The sequence below is a fragment of the Elephas maximus genome, chromosome 7, assembly GCF_024166365.1.
Source record: "Elephas maximus indicus isolate mEleMax1 chromosome 7, mEleMax1 primary haplotype, whole genome shotgun sequence".
Classification (NCBI taxonomy): Eukaryota; Metazoa; Chordata; class Mammalia; order Proboscidea; family Elephantidae; genus Elephas; species Elephas maximus.
In genome coordinates, this window is record NC_064825.1 from 44,219,216 (window position 1) to 44,234,893 (window position 15,678).

General features: G+C 42.7%; 1 protein-coding gene across 4 annotated transcripts in view; it reads left to right on the forward strand.

Annotated features, from left to right (window-relative positions):
* Positions 1 to 12,950, forward strand: part of INTS4 (integrator complex subunit 4) — a 131,453-nt gene extending 118,503 nt beyond the window's left edge. For all 4 annotated transcript variants that reach the window (XM_049889718.1, XM_049889720.1, XM_049889721.1 and 1 more), the window contains 5 exons: positions 3,905 to 3,964; positions 5,744 to 5,903; positions 6,124 to 6,267; positions 9,154 to 9,274; positions 12,593 to 12,950. In XM_049889718.1, the coding sequence (XP_049745675.1) occupies positions 3,905 to 3,964; positions 5,744 to 5,903; positions 6,124 to 6,267; positions 9,154 to 9,274; positions 12,593 to 12,771 (664 nt within the window). In that variant the 3' untranslated portion in view covers positions 12,772 to 12,950. The remainder of the gene's footprint in view (positions 1 to 3,904; positions 3,965 to 5,743; positions 5,904 to 6,123; positions 6,268 to 9,153; positions 9,275 to 12,592) is intronic.
* The last annotated feature ends 2,728 nt before the right edge of the window (positions 12,951 to 15,678 follow it).

Below are 15,678 nucleotides of genomic sequence, written 5' to 3' on the forward strand. Positions count from 1 at the left end.
AGGACCCCGGTGGTCCTGGCCTCCAGACCTTCTGTTGGCCCAGGACAGGAACCATTCCCAAAGCCAACCCTTCAGACAGGGATTGGACTTGACAATGGGATAGAAAATAATACTGCTGAAGAGTGAGCTTCTTGGATCAAGTAGACACATGAGACCATGTGGGCAGCTCCTGTCTGGAGGGGAGATGAGAGGGCAGAGGGGCTCAGAAGCTGGCCAAATGGACAAGAAAATAGAGAGTGGAGGGAGGGAGTGTGCTGTCTCGTTAGAGGGAGAGCAACTAGGAGTGTATAGCAAGGTGTATGTAAGTTTTTGTATCAGAGACTGACTTGATTTGTAGACTTTCACTTAAAGCACAATAAAAATTAAAAAAAAAGAAAAAGATTTAAAACTCACAGATTGAGGGAAGAGGCAGATACATAAACCACAATGAAAATAAAACATGTTAAGTGCCACCACGAATGTTGAAGCAAGCACAGGGGTGCTACGAAAATCCAGAGGAGGAGCGAAGGAGTGTGCTATCTCAGGAGAGGGAGAGCAACTAGGAGTATATCCAAAAACCAAACCAAACCAAACCCAGTGCCAGCGAGTCGATTCCGACTCATAGTGACCCTTTAGGACAGAGTAGAGAACTGCCCCATAGAGCTTCCAAGGAGCGCCTGGTGGATTCGAACTGCTGACCCTGTGGTTAGCAGCCGTAGCACTTAACCACTGCACCACCAGAGTTTCCAGGAGTATATAGCAAGGTGTATATAAGTTTTTTATGAGAGATTGACTTGGTTTGTAAACTTTCACTTAAAGCACAATAAAAATTAAAAAAAAAAATTAAATAGAATATGATTACCTCTCTAGCTCCAAGATCAAGCTTTAATGTGCTAATTTATTTGATCATTTCATAACGTTTTAATAATTTCAAATTTTAGTCTCAGGTTATTGTGTTTTTATAACATGCCTCTTATTTAAGAATTCTTTCTTAACATATGCACAAAAATCTTTAAAACTACACTATAAAAATTATTTAGCTTGGATTTGTCCACCACTGTTCTTTTTGCACCATAGTAGCCCTTTTAAAATTTCTTGCTCTAATTTGTTTCTGTTTGACTGGAACACACTCTCTACTCATTGCTTTTTAGAACAAGTATGTAGGTAGTATGCTCACTGAGACCTTGCATGTCTGAAACTGTCTTTCTCTCACACATAAATGGAATTCTTTTAAAACTCTGTAAATATTGCTATGCTGTCTTTTAGTATATAATAAATATTGTAGTCAAGATTTCCATTGTCACTCTGGTTCCCTTTCCTTTGTAGGTAGCTTATTTTTTCTGGCTCAAGGCTATAAAATTTTTCTTCCTTTTAGAATTCAGAAATTCCACCAAGATATGTCTAGGTATGTGTTTTCTTTCAGTATTCTTGCTAACCTTCGGTGGGACTTTGAAGTCTGAACTCTGTTTTTAGCTCAGGATTTTTTTTTTTCTTGGATTATTCCTTTGATTGTCACTTCATCCACTCCAGTCTCTCATAGTGGAGTTTTCAATATGTGGGTATTGGATCTCCTGAATCTTTATTTTAGCTTTATGTTTTCTCTCAATTTTCATTTGTTTGTTTTTCCACTCTATATTCTGAGTAAATTCTTCCTCAGTATGCTCTTTTAGTTTACCGTTTTAGTATTTATCATTTTCCATCATTGTTCATTCTACTACTTATTGACTTTGTTGAGTTTAATTTTATTATTTTTTATTTCCAAGCGTGCACCATTTTAGTAGCAGTTGCTTTTGGTTTATTAATGCAGTATCTCTTGAAATCTCTTAAATCTCACTGAGGTTACTGATTAGAATTTTCAAAAAGTTTTCTTGCCTTGATTTTATCTTATTGTGAGGTCTGTTTGGTCTTCTCAACTCCTGATTATCCTTATACCACCTAGTAGTTTTCCATTGTTTTCGCATAGTTATAATTGAAAGTCTAGACTAGGTTAAATTGGTAGTTGTTGTAGGCTTCCCCAGCTGCTGTAGGTCAATGTTTGATTTTCCCTAGTGGGCTTCACTCTGTCCCTGCTCTTCTTCCTCACACCAAGGGAAAGTGGGGATTTTTAGTGATAAAGTCCCACTTCATGTGGCATGTAAGGGAGACTACCTACTCTGTGTGGGCTTTGGGGAGAGTTCCCAAATCTTTTGGTATTTTTCTGCTTGGAAGCTCTCCAAGCTGGTTCTATGTAAGCAGGCCAAAAAATGGCAAAGCTTGGCCAAATTGCTTCCCTCTGAGGTCCTGCTTGGCTGGTGGTCTCCCCTCCAGCCATTTCAGTCCTGCTGGTCTTTGGTGTGTTAACCACACTATCAAATTTCAGTTCCACGTTGGATAGTTTATCAGAGAGTTAAAAATGTTTCAAGTGCTCCCTTAATTTTAGGAAAAGAATTCAAATGAATGTTGCTTAATCCAGAGTATGTTTCCCTTTGCTACTTCCCATTGATTTATTCATTCAACACGTATTTATTGAATAGCTGCCTGTGCCAGGAAGTATTCCAGGCACTGAGCATAGAGAGAGATGAGCAGTACAAAGTCTCTGCTATCATGGAGCTCACATGTTAACAGAAAGACTAAACCAGGCTATTAAGAACCTTGAAACCATTCTCTTATATGTTTTTAATAAGAAAAGAGTATTTTTTCCCCTGATTAGAACTTTATTCTGCCAGTAAATAATATATTAAATGGAAATAAATTCATGCTGAAATTACATAAAAGAAATAGGAAGTACATGAAGATCAAAAGGAAAATCTGTGTATGCTTAGTAAACTACAATAGCTTAGCATGTTGCCTGGATTATTTAGGTACAGGGTAAGTGCTTATTGAAATTAAATACTGAAGGTACTGTGAGGCCAGAGAAGCCAGGATAGACAGGAGCATACTGTGTATCTGTGGGCAAAAGAGAAACAAAACCTTTTGTCCTTCTGCATGAGAATTTGACCTTTGGTTAACTTTCTAGGTCTGTTTCCTGGAAACCTGATGAAGGTAGTATGTCAGCTGTTACTAGGCAACCCTACTGTGGTAAAATGATCCCTGAACTAATCTAAATTACATCTAGAAGAACTGTAAATGAACTATAATTATCTGATACAGACAGACACTGCAGCTTTGGGCTTCCTTGAGTGCAGTGATTCTTGTACCTGACATATCCCTTGTGAGGACCTTGGAAGCTATGCTATAAGGTTGTCACAAGAGATGATGGCAACTATGGGGTATGAGGTTCTTCCAGGACGGCCCCCACACCTGCCTGATGTAGATCTTGTCTCTTTGCACCTAAACTCTCATTTGCGGGACTAAAGAAGATACCTACCAGGCAGCCATGTGGATTGCTGAATGGACTGCTGCAGGACTCCCACAGAAGAGGAATGTGGCACTGCACTGCTTGCAAGCTGTGCAGCTAGTCCTGCATCCTTAGTGAATCTGGTTCCAGTTGTGGCCTGTGATAGTCTTTGATTCTGGATGTTTGTGAGCCTAATGGGGCACTGCAGTGTTTTTAATCAGGCCTTGGGGTCCTGGATAGATATTTTCCTCCAAATCCACTAACTGTAAAACCAAACCAAACCTGTTGCCATTGAGTTGATTCCAACTCACAGTGACCCTATAAGACAGAGTAGAACTGCCCCATAGGATTTCCAAGGAGCGCCTGGTAGATTCGAACTGCCGACCTTTTGGTTAGCAGCCACAGCTCTTAACCACTGTGCCACCAGGGTTTCTGCTAACTCCACTAAGAGTTCTTTATTTCTCTTAGTGATAGTTTTTATAGTATAAATATACCTGTTCTCCCATTATGTTGGTCTGGTTTCTGGGGCTTTGGTCTTCCTGAATTCTCAATTTCTAGGTTTCATAAGCAAATTATACATTTTTATTATTTTGCATTTCTTTTCTACAGAGTCGACCCCTTATTTGGAATGTGTGAAAAATTTTTACAGGAAGTAGACTTTTTTCAGAGGTAAGCATTTCATCTTTCATCACTCTTCTGCCTTATCAAATCTTAGTTATGCAGGGACATAACACATACAGGGCAACAAGCGTGACTACAAACTGGCATTCCTTGTTTCACCCACGTAGCGAACAGATCATGCTGTGGCAGTGTACCCTAACTTGGGCATTTTCTTTAATAGTGTATGAACTTCTTTAAAGGTAGAGCCTCTTACCTAAATGTACAACAGATAATAAAAACATCAGGAATCATTTGGACTCAGCACTCAGCTGGGCTGTAAAAAAGACAAGTATTGTGTGGGGAAACTCATAAACTCTCAGTTCCTTTTGGGGGAAAATCATTACTTGTCCGTTCTTCTCACCACTGCTGTTAAACATGCGTATTTCTCCATAATCTGTAAAGAATTGTTCTGTAATGCTGTAGATAACTTTTACTTTATAGCAGAGATAATGTCTTTTCAGAGTTCTCTATGAAGCAAATAAATTAAAATGGATATAGTAGATGAATGGAGGGCTTAGTGAAGAAGTAAGGGTCAAGGTGGTAACCAGAACTGTGATATGTTGGTAATATATTGAGAAGAGGGCACTGATAGGATTGTAAAGCACTTGATTAAGTCTAATATTTCATTTCTTTCACACCTTGTTCCTGTCGCCATGAACTTTACCAAACCTGAGGTTTATGTGACTCTACACTATTTTCTGTTTTCATTTGGGTAGCGATAAGCAGTAAAACCAGTTTCGAGCAAGTTGATGCTGACTCATGGTGACCCTGTATGTGTCAAAGTAGAACTGTGCTCCATAGGGTTTTCAGTGGCAGATTTTTTGGAAGTAAGTAGCCAGGGCATTCTTCTAAGGTGACTCTGGGTAGACCCGAACCTCCAGCGTTTTGGTTAGCTGCCAAGCATGTCGACCATTTGTACCACCCATAGCGTCCAATAAGGCTGAGCTGCAGTACCACCCTTTACCAGCAGGTGCTGCTCTCTAACAAATGGTCTACTATTAAAAAAAAAGAGAAACCCATTGCCATCAAGTTGATTCTGACTCATAGCAACCCTATAGGACAGAGTACAACTGCCCCATAGGGTTTCCAAGGAGCGCCTGGTGGATTTGAACTGCTGACCTTTTGTTTAGCAGCCATAGCTCTTAATCACTACAGCCACCAGGGTTTCCAGTGCACTATAGGTTGGTTCTTTAAGATACTGGTTTAGAATCTGAGCTAAGTTCATGTTTTACTTTTGGTTTTAGATTCTTTAAGGTAGGAGAGTCTCTTTTTGCACAGTTAGGTTGAGGAGAGTTTTTTTTGAGCTGAGAATAAGTTACTTGACTTCTCTGAGCCTTGGTGCAACATCAGTTGTCTCTGAATCTGTTTCTATTGCTTGAATGTAAGTTCCATGAAGACAGGCATTTTTCTCTGTTTTGCTCACTGTTATGTCACCAGTGCCTGGAATAGTTCTTGGTACTTGGTAGGTGCTAAATACATATTTGTTCAATTAATTAATTAAATCTATAATATGAAAACAATTCTAATGGTGCAGAGGTTGCTGGAAGGATTAAATAAGATAATATAAAAGACTTAAGAGTATGCCTGGTACATAATGGGTATTCAGTAAATGGAGGCTTTTATGATCATGTCAGTAAGGTATAATTATCTGGATACATGTCTGTCTCAGTCATGAACCATGAGCTCCTCCTAGCTCATCACTTTTCCCACCTCAGAGCTTGGCAGATGTTTGGGGCTCAGCCTGTGGTGAATGAATGTGTAGTCAGTTGCTTCTTTTTGTTCTTCCAGGTGTTTCATTGCTGACTTGCCCCACCTACAGGACAGCTTTGTGGACAAACTTCTTGACCTTATGCCCCGACTCATGACATCCAAACCTGCAGAAGTGGTCAAAATTCTACAGACCATGCTACGGCAGAGTACCTTCCTGCATCTGCCCCTTCCAGAGCAGGTCAGGATCTATGCTGATTCCAGCCAAATCTGTCTAGACAGTCAAAGCTGCTCACCTTGGTGGTTGTCTTTGAACCAGTGCAGCAGCTGGGTGAGGGCCTTTTCTGGGACTGGCTCCCACATGCCAGCCCATTAGATAAGGAGATAGAAGGGCAAGGATCATGTTTGGTTGCCCAGGGATGACCTGACTTTAGAATCGTCATATTTCTTCTTGCTTACAGATCCACAAAGCCTCAGCCACCATCATTGAGCCAGCAGGCGAATCAGACAACCCTTTGCGATTTACATCTGGGTTGGTGGTGGCCCTGGATGTTGATGCAACCCTGGAGCATGTGCAGGATCCTCAGAGCACTGTGAAGGTCCAGGTCTGTAAGGTTTAGGTCCCTGTGGAGCTTCTAGGTGCTGACCTTGTATCGAAGCATTTAATTTTAGCACTCCTATAACCTCTCTCTGAGGGACAGGAACTGGAGAGGGAGAAGAGATGAACTTCTTTGGAAAAGAGCCTGGGCTTGATGCCCAGTTCAACTGCTGAGTGTCATCTGGAGCAAGTTGCTTTAAACTATGAGCCCCAGATTCTACAACTGACAAATGGGAATATAACTGACATTTTATTGAAATGATGGCACTCGGTAGGGGTTTGCTAATTGATAGGTTCATGTCTGTTCTCATAATGCAAGGTTAAGACTTGGTCTTTTCAGGGCTATAAGCAAACTGTAATAAACAAGTCCTTTTCAGGCTGTGGGTGAGCCAACTGGTAAACAAAATTTATGGGTGGGAAACAGCAATCACTAGGAAGTATTTTTTCCCAAGGTAGATATATTATAGACATATGACAGATACCTAACCAATTCAGCCTGCCATCAAGGCCCAGAAGAGTACTATCCATTCATTCCTCCTTCCTTCCGTCTATCCTTTCATCCATCCATGCAGTCATGTTTATTGTACCGTGCTAAATGCTGAGGTTGCCGAGGTAAATACGTTACAGATCCTGCCCTTTGGATGTTTACAGTCTCATGAGGGACAGACAGGTGATCAGGTAGTTACAAAGCAGTGAGAAGTGCGCTAATGAGGCACGCACAGGTAAGTTAAGGGTACAAAGGAGAGGCACTCAGTTTGGAGAGTGGAATGGGGGCCGAGAAAAGGAAAGGCTTTGTGGAGATGCTGGTGTGTGGATGGGGTCTAAAAGATGAATAAGAGCAAAAGAAAAGGAGAAAAGTGGTATTCTAGGCAGAAAGGATGTGAGTAAATGCAGGATGCAAGCACTGGCAATAAATACAATCAGAGGACAGAAAAATAGTCTAGAGCGTTCATGAAGGGCTCCCTGGGGAGGCAAGAATGAATCAGACCCTGGAGATGGTAAATTTTTGCTGTCACAGTAGAGAGAATAGCCTCTAGCTTTCCCCTCAGGAATTAGATATTGTGAGACCTACAGAGAACTAATTCTGAGCTAGCTGTGAAGTTTTTCTTTACATTATTGGGTTTCCACCCTAGCTGCACATTAAAATTACCTGAAAAGCATTAGAAAGTACTGATGCACAGGTGATATCTGTGCCAATTAAATTAAATTAGAATCCCGAGAACGGGGCCCAGGCGTATCACTATTTTTTAAGAGCTCGTAGGGGGTTCTAATGTGCAGTCAGAATTGAGAACCACGGTTTCACGTTGTCAGTTGGGGGTTCACTGACCAACAGAGAATAAATGAGATTGCAGGCAGATTATTTAAGGGTCATTTGCTCAACTCTGTTTGAAAATCCCCTCCAGAGCACCTCAAGTACATACATGGCCAAACTATGGATACCTGTAAGGAAGGGAACATGGGAAATTCACTGCCCCATTGTGGGATAGCTCTGTGGTTAGAAAGTGTACTCCAGGCCAGCCACCACTCCCTGAATACCTCCTCTGTTTTCGCCCCTGTTTTGCTAGGGATAAGGTAGTAAACAAGACTGAGAGATTCCATGGAGATTTCGTTCTTCATTAGAATAATGTATATCCATTCTTAAAGCAGACCCTCCAAGAACTCCATTCAGTAACACTTTTGTTATAATTCAGGTTTACTGTATTATACCTGATGATAAGGGAAGGTGCATTTTTTAGTTGTTCTGAAATTCAGAATATAATTCATACTGGCCATATTCGTCTCCTGACCTAAGTGAGCCACAGGCTTTGTAAGCTCCACTTTCAGCAGTATTGAGGAAAGAAGGAAGACTTCCAACAACCATTTCAGAGAGGAGCCAAGGCTTTTCACCAAGAGCAGTTTTGCTAAGAATTCTGGGAGATTCTGCTACCTTTGTCATTTTCGTTTCCATGCTCGTTTACTGTCTCTCTCTTTTTTTAGTTAAGGTGAGAGTACTTGTCTTTCAAGATAGCAAGGATCAGGACACTGGGACACCTGCATCTTTCTGTTCTGGTAGAAGCATAGAGCCTGGAGATACAGTAGGGAGTAGCAGCTTTAAAGAACAAGGGTAGAAGTAAAGTGAGGCCCTAAGATCTGAGAAGGAATGAAAGAAGATTATGAGGCAGGTGGGCTGAGACATGCCTCCCAGAGAGAGGTTGAAAGATCTGTGTGGTTCCCTGACTCTGCCCTTATCAGTATGTATAAATCTCAGGTCATGTCTGGTTCTAGACTAAGCTTCATTTGTTCACTTGGTTCATTTGTACACTGTGCACTATAAAAGGCCTACACAAATAGCTGTGAGTCCCCCTGGGATGCTGAGGAAAGAACTCCGTGGCAGTTTTAGATCTGGAGAACTGGCCAATGATTTGAGCAGACTCTTCATTGAACACTTTCTCTGTAGGAAGAGACAGATAAACATCTTCCTAGGTGCTTGTAATGTGGAGGAGAGAATACACTGATGATGTAACTTTTAATGCATGGTGGTTGGTGATGGATGCTGGGCCAAGGTATGATTCAGACCCAAGGAAGGAGGGAGGCATCCCGATGGGGGTGCCTGAAAAGGCTTTTCACAATCTGAATTAACATTCTTACCTGTGCTTGTACTTACTGGAGCCACTTTACTCTTATTACTTATTCAGCATAAATTCAGGGAACATTTACCAAACACTGCTTTGTGCTGGGGTGGGGGATGTAGAGACGTCTGCAGTGTCGCCCTCCCCTCAGGACTAGTCTTTACGAAGGCTGGTGTCGTCTTTGTTTTGCTCCTGTTTTTGTGTTCACAACAGATGTCACCAGCAATTTTGTTCAAAGCTCATGGCTCTTCCTGCCTCTTTTTCTCATTTTTGTCACCTTTTAGGTCTTGTATCCAGATGGCCAGGCTCAGATGATCCACCCCAAGCCGGCAGACTTCCGGAATCCTGGGCCAGGACGGCATCGGCTCATCACTCAGGTGTACCTCTCCCACACTGCCTGGACAGGTTTGAGTCATTTGGCCAGGATGGGCAGGAAAATGTGCTCTTGGGGATCCTACCCATGCTTAGGTAGTCGGTTTTCCGCAGTTTGAAAAGTACATGGTTGAGCCAGGCCTGCTGAGGATTGAAGTCGATTTCTTAAGGAGCTTGTAAGCTACTTAACTGGGTACATGTGGACTAATTTACTACATGGCTTTGTCACATGAGGAACAAGGCTCTGTAAGAAGTTATACAGGAGAAATGTGGTGATGATTGCATGAGTGCATAAAACCAAACCCAGTGCCGTCGAGTTGATTCCGACTCATAGTGACCCTATAGGACAGAGTAGAACTGCCTCATAGAGTTTCCAAGGAGCGCCTGGCGGATTCGAACTGCCGACCCTTTGGTTAGCAGCCGTAGCACTTAACCACTACGCCACCAGGGTTTCCATGAGTGCATACATATGTTAAAACCTATCAAATTGTATCTTTAAATATGTGCAGTTTATTGAATGTTAATTATACGATAATAAACTTATTTAAAAAAAGATGAACAATGTTAGGAAGGAAATGGCAGAAAATGGGTAATTAACAAGTATAGAATAATTAATAAGTTCATTTTAAAAAAGACAATGTACAGGAGATTAAAATAGAGTGGAATTTCATAGAAAGAGCCCTGGGCTGAACACCAGGAGACTATTTTCTTGTCCTGACTGTGCCATTGACTTGCTGTGTGACCTTGGACAAGTCACTCTGCCTGAGTCTGTTTCCTCAACTTCAGAATGAAAATGACAACATTAGTCTACAGTTAGTTGTGAGGATTACTGTGTCTGGAAATAACAGTTTTCTATTTCTTACTGAAACTTTAAAATCTCTCTTTGTATATGAACAGTTCAGTTCATTCCTCTTACTGCCCTTTCCTCCCACATGGGCTGGTTTGTGCAGTCATGCAGAGTGAGATGATCTGTTCATGCCTCACCCTCCCCACACAGTGATGGGATATTTTATTTAATCTTTAGACTAGCTTTGTGGTGAGAAACAGTGTTCTCCTTTTCATATTACAGATGCATATATGGAGGCTCACAGAGCTGATCAGTGGCGGCACTGAGGCTGGCACGCAGGTCTCCTGTCTCCCAGATCTCTTGCGTTTTCACTATGCCATGCTCCCTCCTGACCTGGGGTCACTGGAGTGAAATGTATTCTCATTCTAGAGGCATCTTCTCTCTCCTGATCCAAGAGATGGTGCCTGCTGTTGGAGGGGAGCTCCTCCAGTCCCTCAGCAGCTCTACTACAGGCCTCTTCTCTTGGAGGCTGGATGCTGCCATAGAGAATGCTTTGAGCCCCACAGACCAGGTTTCAAATCCTCCCTCCCTTGCTCAGTGGCTTGAGAAAGTTATTTTACCTCTCTGACTCATTTTCCTCATCTATAAAATAGGGGTAAGAACGTATAACTCATAGGAGATACATTCTTCTAGTCTTGATGAGTAGGTTGCGTGATTTGTCTCAGATGATCTTTTGTTTCTCCCACCAGCCCCTCCTCCTTGCTTTCTCTCCCCTCTCCCTTCCTCCTATGGCAGTGGCTTGAATTGGCCTTCTCACCATATTGCCAGTAAGGGAAGGCAAAATGACCAGGGTGTTAAGTCCTACATCGACTCCCTCTGCCCTTATCAGGGTTTGGCTCCTGGAAAGTGCTGTCCGAGCCAGGGCAAAGACTGTGGTGGTGGCCAGGGATTGGCAACAGCTGTCTGGGACAGAAGAGGAGGGAATAGTGGGAAAGCTGATGCTGGTGCTGCTCTGACTCCACCTGACTGGGAGATTCATCTGGAGCCTGGTACCAGAGAGCAGCTCCACTTTCATTACAGATATACATGGCTGGTAAATGATGATGCTGAGCCTGGCACTCAGATCTCCTGCTGAACTCTGGGATTGGTTAGGTTGCTCTGGGATTGGCTGCCCATGAGTTTTTCCCTCCCAGGAGGACAGCAATCCAGTCTTTGCTTTAATCTCTAGGGCAAAGTCTGGACGTGACCTGGAAGAAGTCTGGGGAGGCGTTGAGAAGTCCTGGGACTTTTCCCCTTATTAATTTAGATCCATCCAGCCCTATTCTGCCCTCTGATCCCTTCAGCCTTAGGCTTGTCTTTAACACTTGCACCCTTTGCTGGAGTCATAGTTAATTAAGGAGGACATCCCAAGCTCACACAGTGCCTGGGTTTTGTACTTTCCCTTCTGAAAGCTGGCCCCCTTCTTCTTTATAGAAGCCACATGGTTAATAGAAAGATTAATTGCTTCAGCTTACGAACTGGGCTCAAATTCTGGCTTTAGCATTTGAGTAACTGGTGTGGGTCTGGGCAGTCACTAGAAACTCTCTGAGTCACAGGACTTGTTTGGAGATTGTGACGTCTGTCTTTCACGGCGCAGCAGGATGGGAGCTCGTGTAGTTGCGTGCTTGGCACAGAGCAGGTGTTCTCCAGAGCCTTCCTGGGCTCCCGCCTCTGCCCCCACAGCACTTCTTACAGACTCGATTAGAGCATTTTATACTGCACTCCATTGCAACTGTCTCTTTCTCCTCAACCAAAAGGTTAGCAGCTTGAAACCCAGTGCCGTCGAGTCGATTCCGACTCATAGCGACCCTGTAGGACAGAGTAGAACTGCCCCATAGAGTTTCCAAGGAGCGCTTGGTGGATTCAAACTGCCAACCCTTTGGTTAGCAGCTGTAGCACTTAACCACTATGCCACCGGCAGCTTGAGGGGAGTCTATTTTCTCTCCTAGGACCTATCACATGCAGACACTAGTTAAGTATTGTAATGGAATAACAAAAGGTTTTCTGACATGATTTTAGGTCCCTGAAACCTGTTCCTATCCATTAGTGAGAATTTTTTGGCAGAACCATTTCCTAACTGAAGGCTTCTCCTCCACTAAGAAAGCTGAGTTCGTGGTGCACGCAGCCCTAAGTCTTGAGGTCGGCTGCACAGGAAGCGCACAGCTGTCTAGACACGAGAATTAGCCATATGCCCCTTGTGGCCCTCTGTCTTGAGGTCGAAAGGGCTCTGTGGATGAAGAGTTTTTTAGCTCACTCTCTGATTATCTTACCAGCTGTGGTTCTGAGCTGCAGGGAACCCACAGGTGGCAGAGAAGCATCACATCTGAAGGCTGGGATCACCCTCAAAAGATTCAGGCTGAGAAAGTGTTTTTTGTTTGATGAGGGTAAAGGGAGGGATTTGGACAGATAAAGAACTGTTCTTGAAACCCGACTGCATCCATCTTTGATGTTGTTTTTACTTGATGTTTCATCCTGATTCTTAGCAGTTGTTCAGTTATGGAGGATTTCTTTTGTCTTTTTTCCAGAACCATGCCAGGTAGAAGTGAGGCTGCTGCTGGCCTACAACTCCAGTGCACGCATTCCAAAATCCCCTTGGATTGAGGGTGGTGAGGTGTCACCGCAGGTGGAAACCAGCATCGAGGGCACCATCCCCTTCAGCAAGCCTGTCAAAGTTTACATAATGCCCAAGCCTGCAAGGCGCTGAGTCACAAGCAGCCTTTACAGCCATGGCTGAGAAGGCCCTTCTTCAGAATCAGAATGAGCCAGAAGCCTGGAGCACCTCACCTGGAAATGGCGTATAGGCATAAGGAACACATGATGACCCTTACAACCTCATCTGGTATCAAAACAGAGTAAATTATTTTCATTAAAAAATCAAAAATCTTCAAGTCTACTTTTTTTTTTGGTAAACAGTAAAGCTGAAAAACACCAAGCTGTTTCAGTTCCTGGTCCTTAAAGCAAATTTGTGTGGCTGTGGTTCAGCACTTATACCACATGCTTACATTTCTCAGGTTTGAGACACAAAGATTTGATTTTTCAGCCACCTCCAAAGAACTGGTTATTTGAACCATTATCTTGTTTCTTAAAGAGATAGCCTGTTTACCAGAGCCAACTCCGAAGCAGCTTTAACAGCTGTGCTTTTTCACCATCAACAGTTCCTGAATGACTGTAGACATCCATTATCTTGCTGAGAGTCTCCTTCTGTAGCCCAGGCAATATCTGGGTCAAGGACTGACTGAAGAGCCGGCAAGTGAGTCATTTTCGTCCTTGAGGGAAATTCTTGTTCTTCCCTGCCATCCTTAGAACCTCTATGGCTTTAAAAATATAGAGAGTCCATATTTTGGAAAAGAAATCAGGATTATGGGAAAGAAGAATCCAGTGTAAGAAAAAAAAAATTGCCCATAACACCTCTGATGCCTTTAGTATTGGAGCCGCATGTGAGGTAGTGGCTCTGAGGTAGCACAGTAAGCCCTGAGTTGCGAACTTCTAGCCGCCTGTGAGGTAGCGGCTCTGAGGTAGCACAGTAAGCCCTGAGTTACGAACTTCTGACTCACGGACAACTCGGTCGTGCCCGTTAGTGTTATGTAAACTGGCCCTCACTTTGACATGGTTGAACCAACCCCTGTTTGCAACAGATTCTTCATCACAATCACCTTCACTTGCTGCACATGAAGCTTTTAAATAATTGAAAAGGCTTCCAGCCTTTCCTTGCACTAAAGTCAGGCTAAATGAGAACCACATGGACCTGTACTGATTTGCCTACAAGTCTGACTTAAAGACACACATAGGAGCGACTTTGGTTCATAACCTGGCGGCTGCCTGTAACAATAAATGCTCAAAAAATGTTAACCATGTTGCGGGGTATGTGCTAGGCTACACTCTTACCTGTCACTTAATCCTCACAACCATATGAGGCCTAACCAAAACCAAACTGGTTGCCGTCGAGTCAGTTCCAACTCAGTGACCCTATATGAGGACTAGGTGCTTTTTTTATCACCATTTTATAGATGAAGAAATTGAGAATTAGAGGTTAAGTCACTGGTGGGAAAAGTGTATAGTAAGTAGTAAAGCCTTTATTCATTCATATCCAAGAAGGTGATTCCAAAGGCCTGAGCTTTATCTGCCTCAGGGGAAGCGTATGGAAAAGAGCCTTCGAATCTTCAGCTCTCTATGGCTTAGTTTTCCTCATCTGTAAGACAGAGATAATTATACCTAAAGGGCTGTTGAGTGGATCAAATTATTCTTAGTAGAGTCTGCGTCTGCAGCCAGTCTTTATCATATTTGATACTTGGGGAGCTTATAAGAATAATAGCAAGATCATGCAATTACTCGGAGATAGTGCTGGAATTTGAATTTAGACATATTTGGATTCTGACTTAATGTACTTACTATGTGCCCAACAGGGTTGTAAGCCCTTTACATGATTTCACTCATTTAATCATCACAACCACCCTATGAAGTAAAAAAAGGTATTGTTATTGTCTTTATTTTACAAATAAGGCAACTGAAGTTCAGCCCAAAACCAAAACCAAACCCAGTGCCAAGTCAAGTCGATTCCAACTCATAGCGACCCTATAGGACAGAGTAGAACTGCCACATAGAGTTTCCAAGGAGCGCCTGGCGGATTCAAACTGCTGACCCTTTGGTTAGCAGCCGTAGCACTTAACCACTACGCCACCAGGGTTTCCACTAAAGTTCAGAGAAAGTAAATAACTTGTCCATGACTGGTAAATGATAGAGCTGGAATTTGAACCCAGGCAGCCTGTATCGGATATGCCCTAACTGCTACCTAGGGACTCCCAGGAGCTTGCCTTTCTAATGTGTTTTCCATATCTCAAAGATGTGCCATCAGTGGGCTCTCGTGTGTTAACGAGGTGCCCTGAAGAAGGTTTCTGCTCTGGAGAGAAAATGAAACTTGAAGCCAGGCGGAATCAGACCACATCCCTGACATGAACACCTAATGACGATTGCTGTGTTGGAGCACAGATGAAAATATTAAAGTCCCTGGCTGCTGACTGAGCCCAGCATGCTCTAGCTAGAGAACCTTCTATGGAAAGAATGTGCTACGTACTTTACAGATACAGTGGCTCTTTTATAAAAATCCTTCCAGGTAATCCTACATTTTACAGGTGGGGAAACTGAGGTCTCAAGGTAGTATCTTGTTCCTAAGGAGCAAAGCCAGGACTTGATCCCAGGTCTTAAGATCCAAATTACAGTATTTTTTCTACCAAAGGTAGAAATATACTAAGGAGCAGATCTTGGTTTTGTATGAGACTAATTTTTTTTATAATTTATTTTTGCTGTTGAGAATATACACAGCAGAGCATACACCAATTCCGTAACTTCTGCGTGTACAATTCAGTGGCACTGATTACATTCAAGTTGTGTGACAATTCTCACCCTCCTTTTCTGAGTTGTTCCTCTCCCATTAACATAAACTCACTGCTCCCTAAGTTTCCTATCTAATCTTTCGAGTTGCTGTAGTCAGTTTCATCCCATGTAGATCTTGAAAGAGCACAGTGCTCAAGGCAGACGTTTTATATAAGAATAAATTTTTAAAAACTGTAAGAATTGAATGAGCTGCATTAGGAGATACAAAATTCTCCGTGCT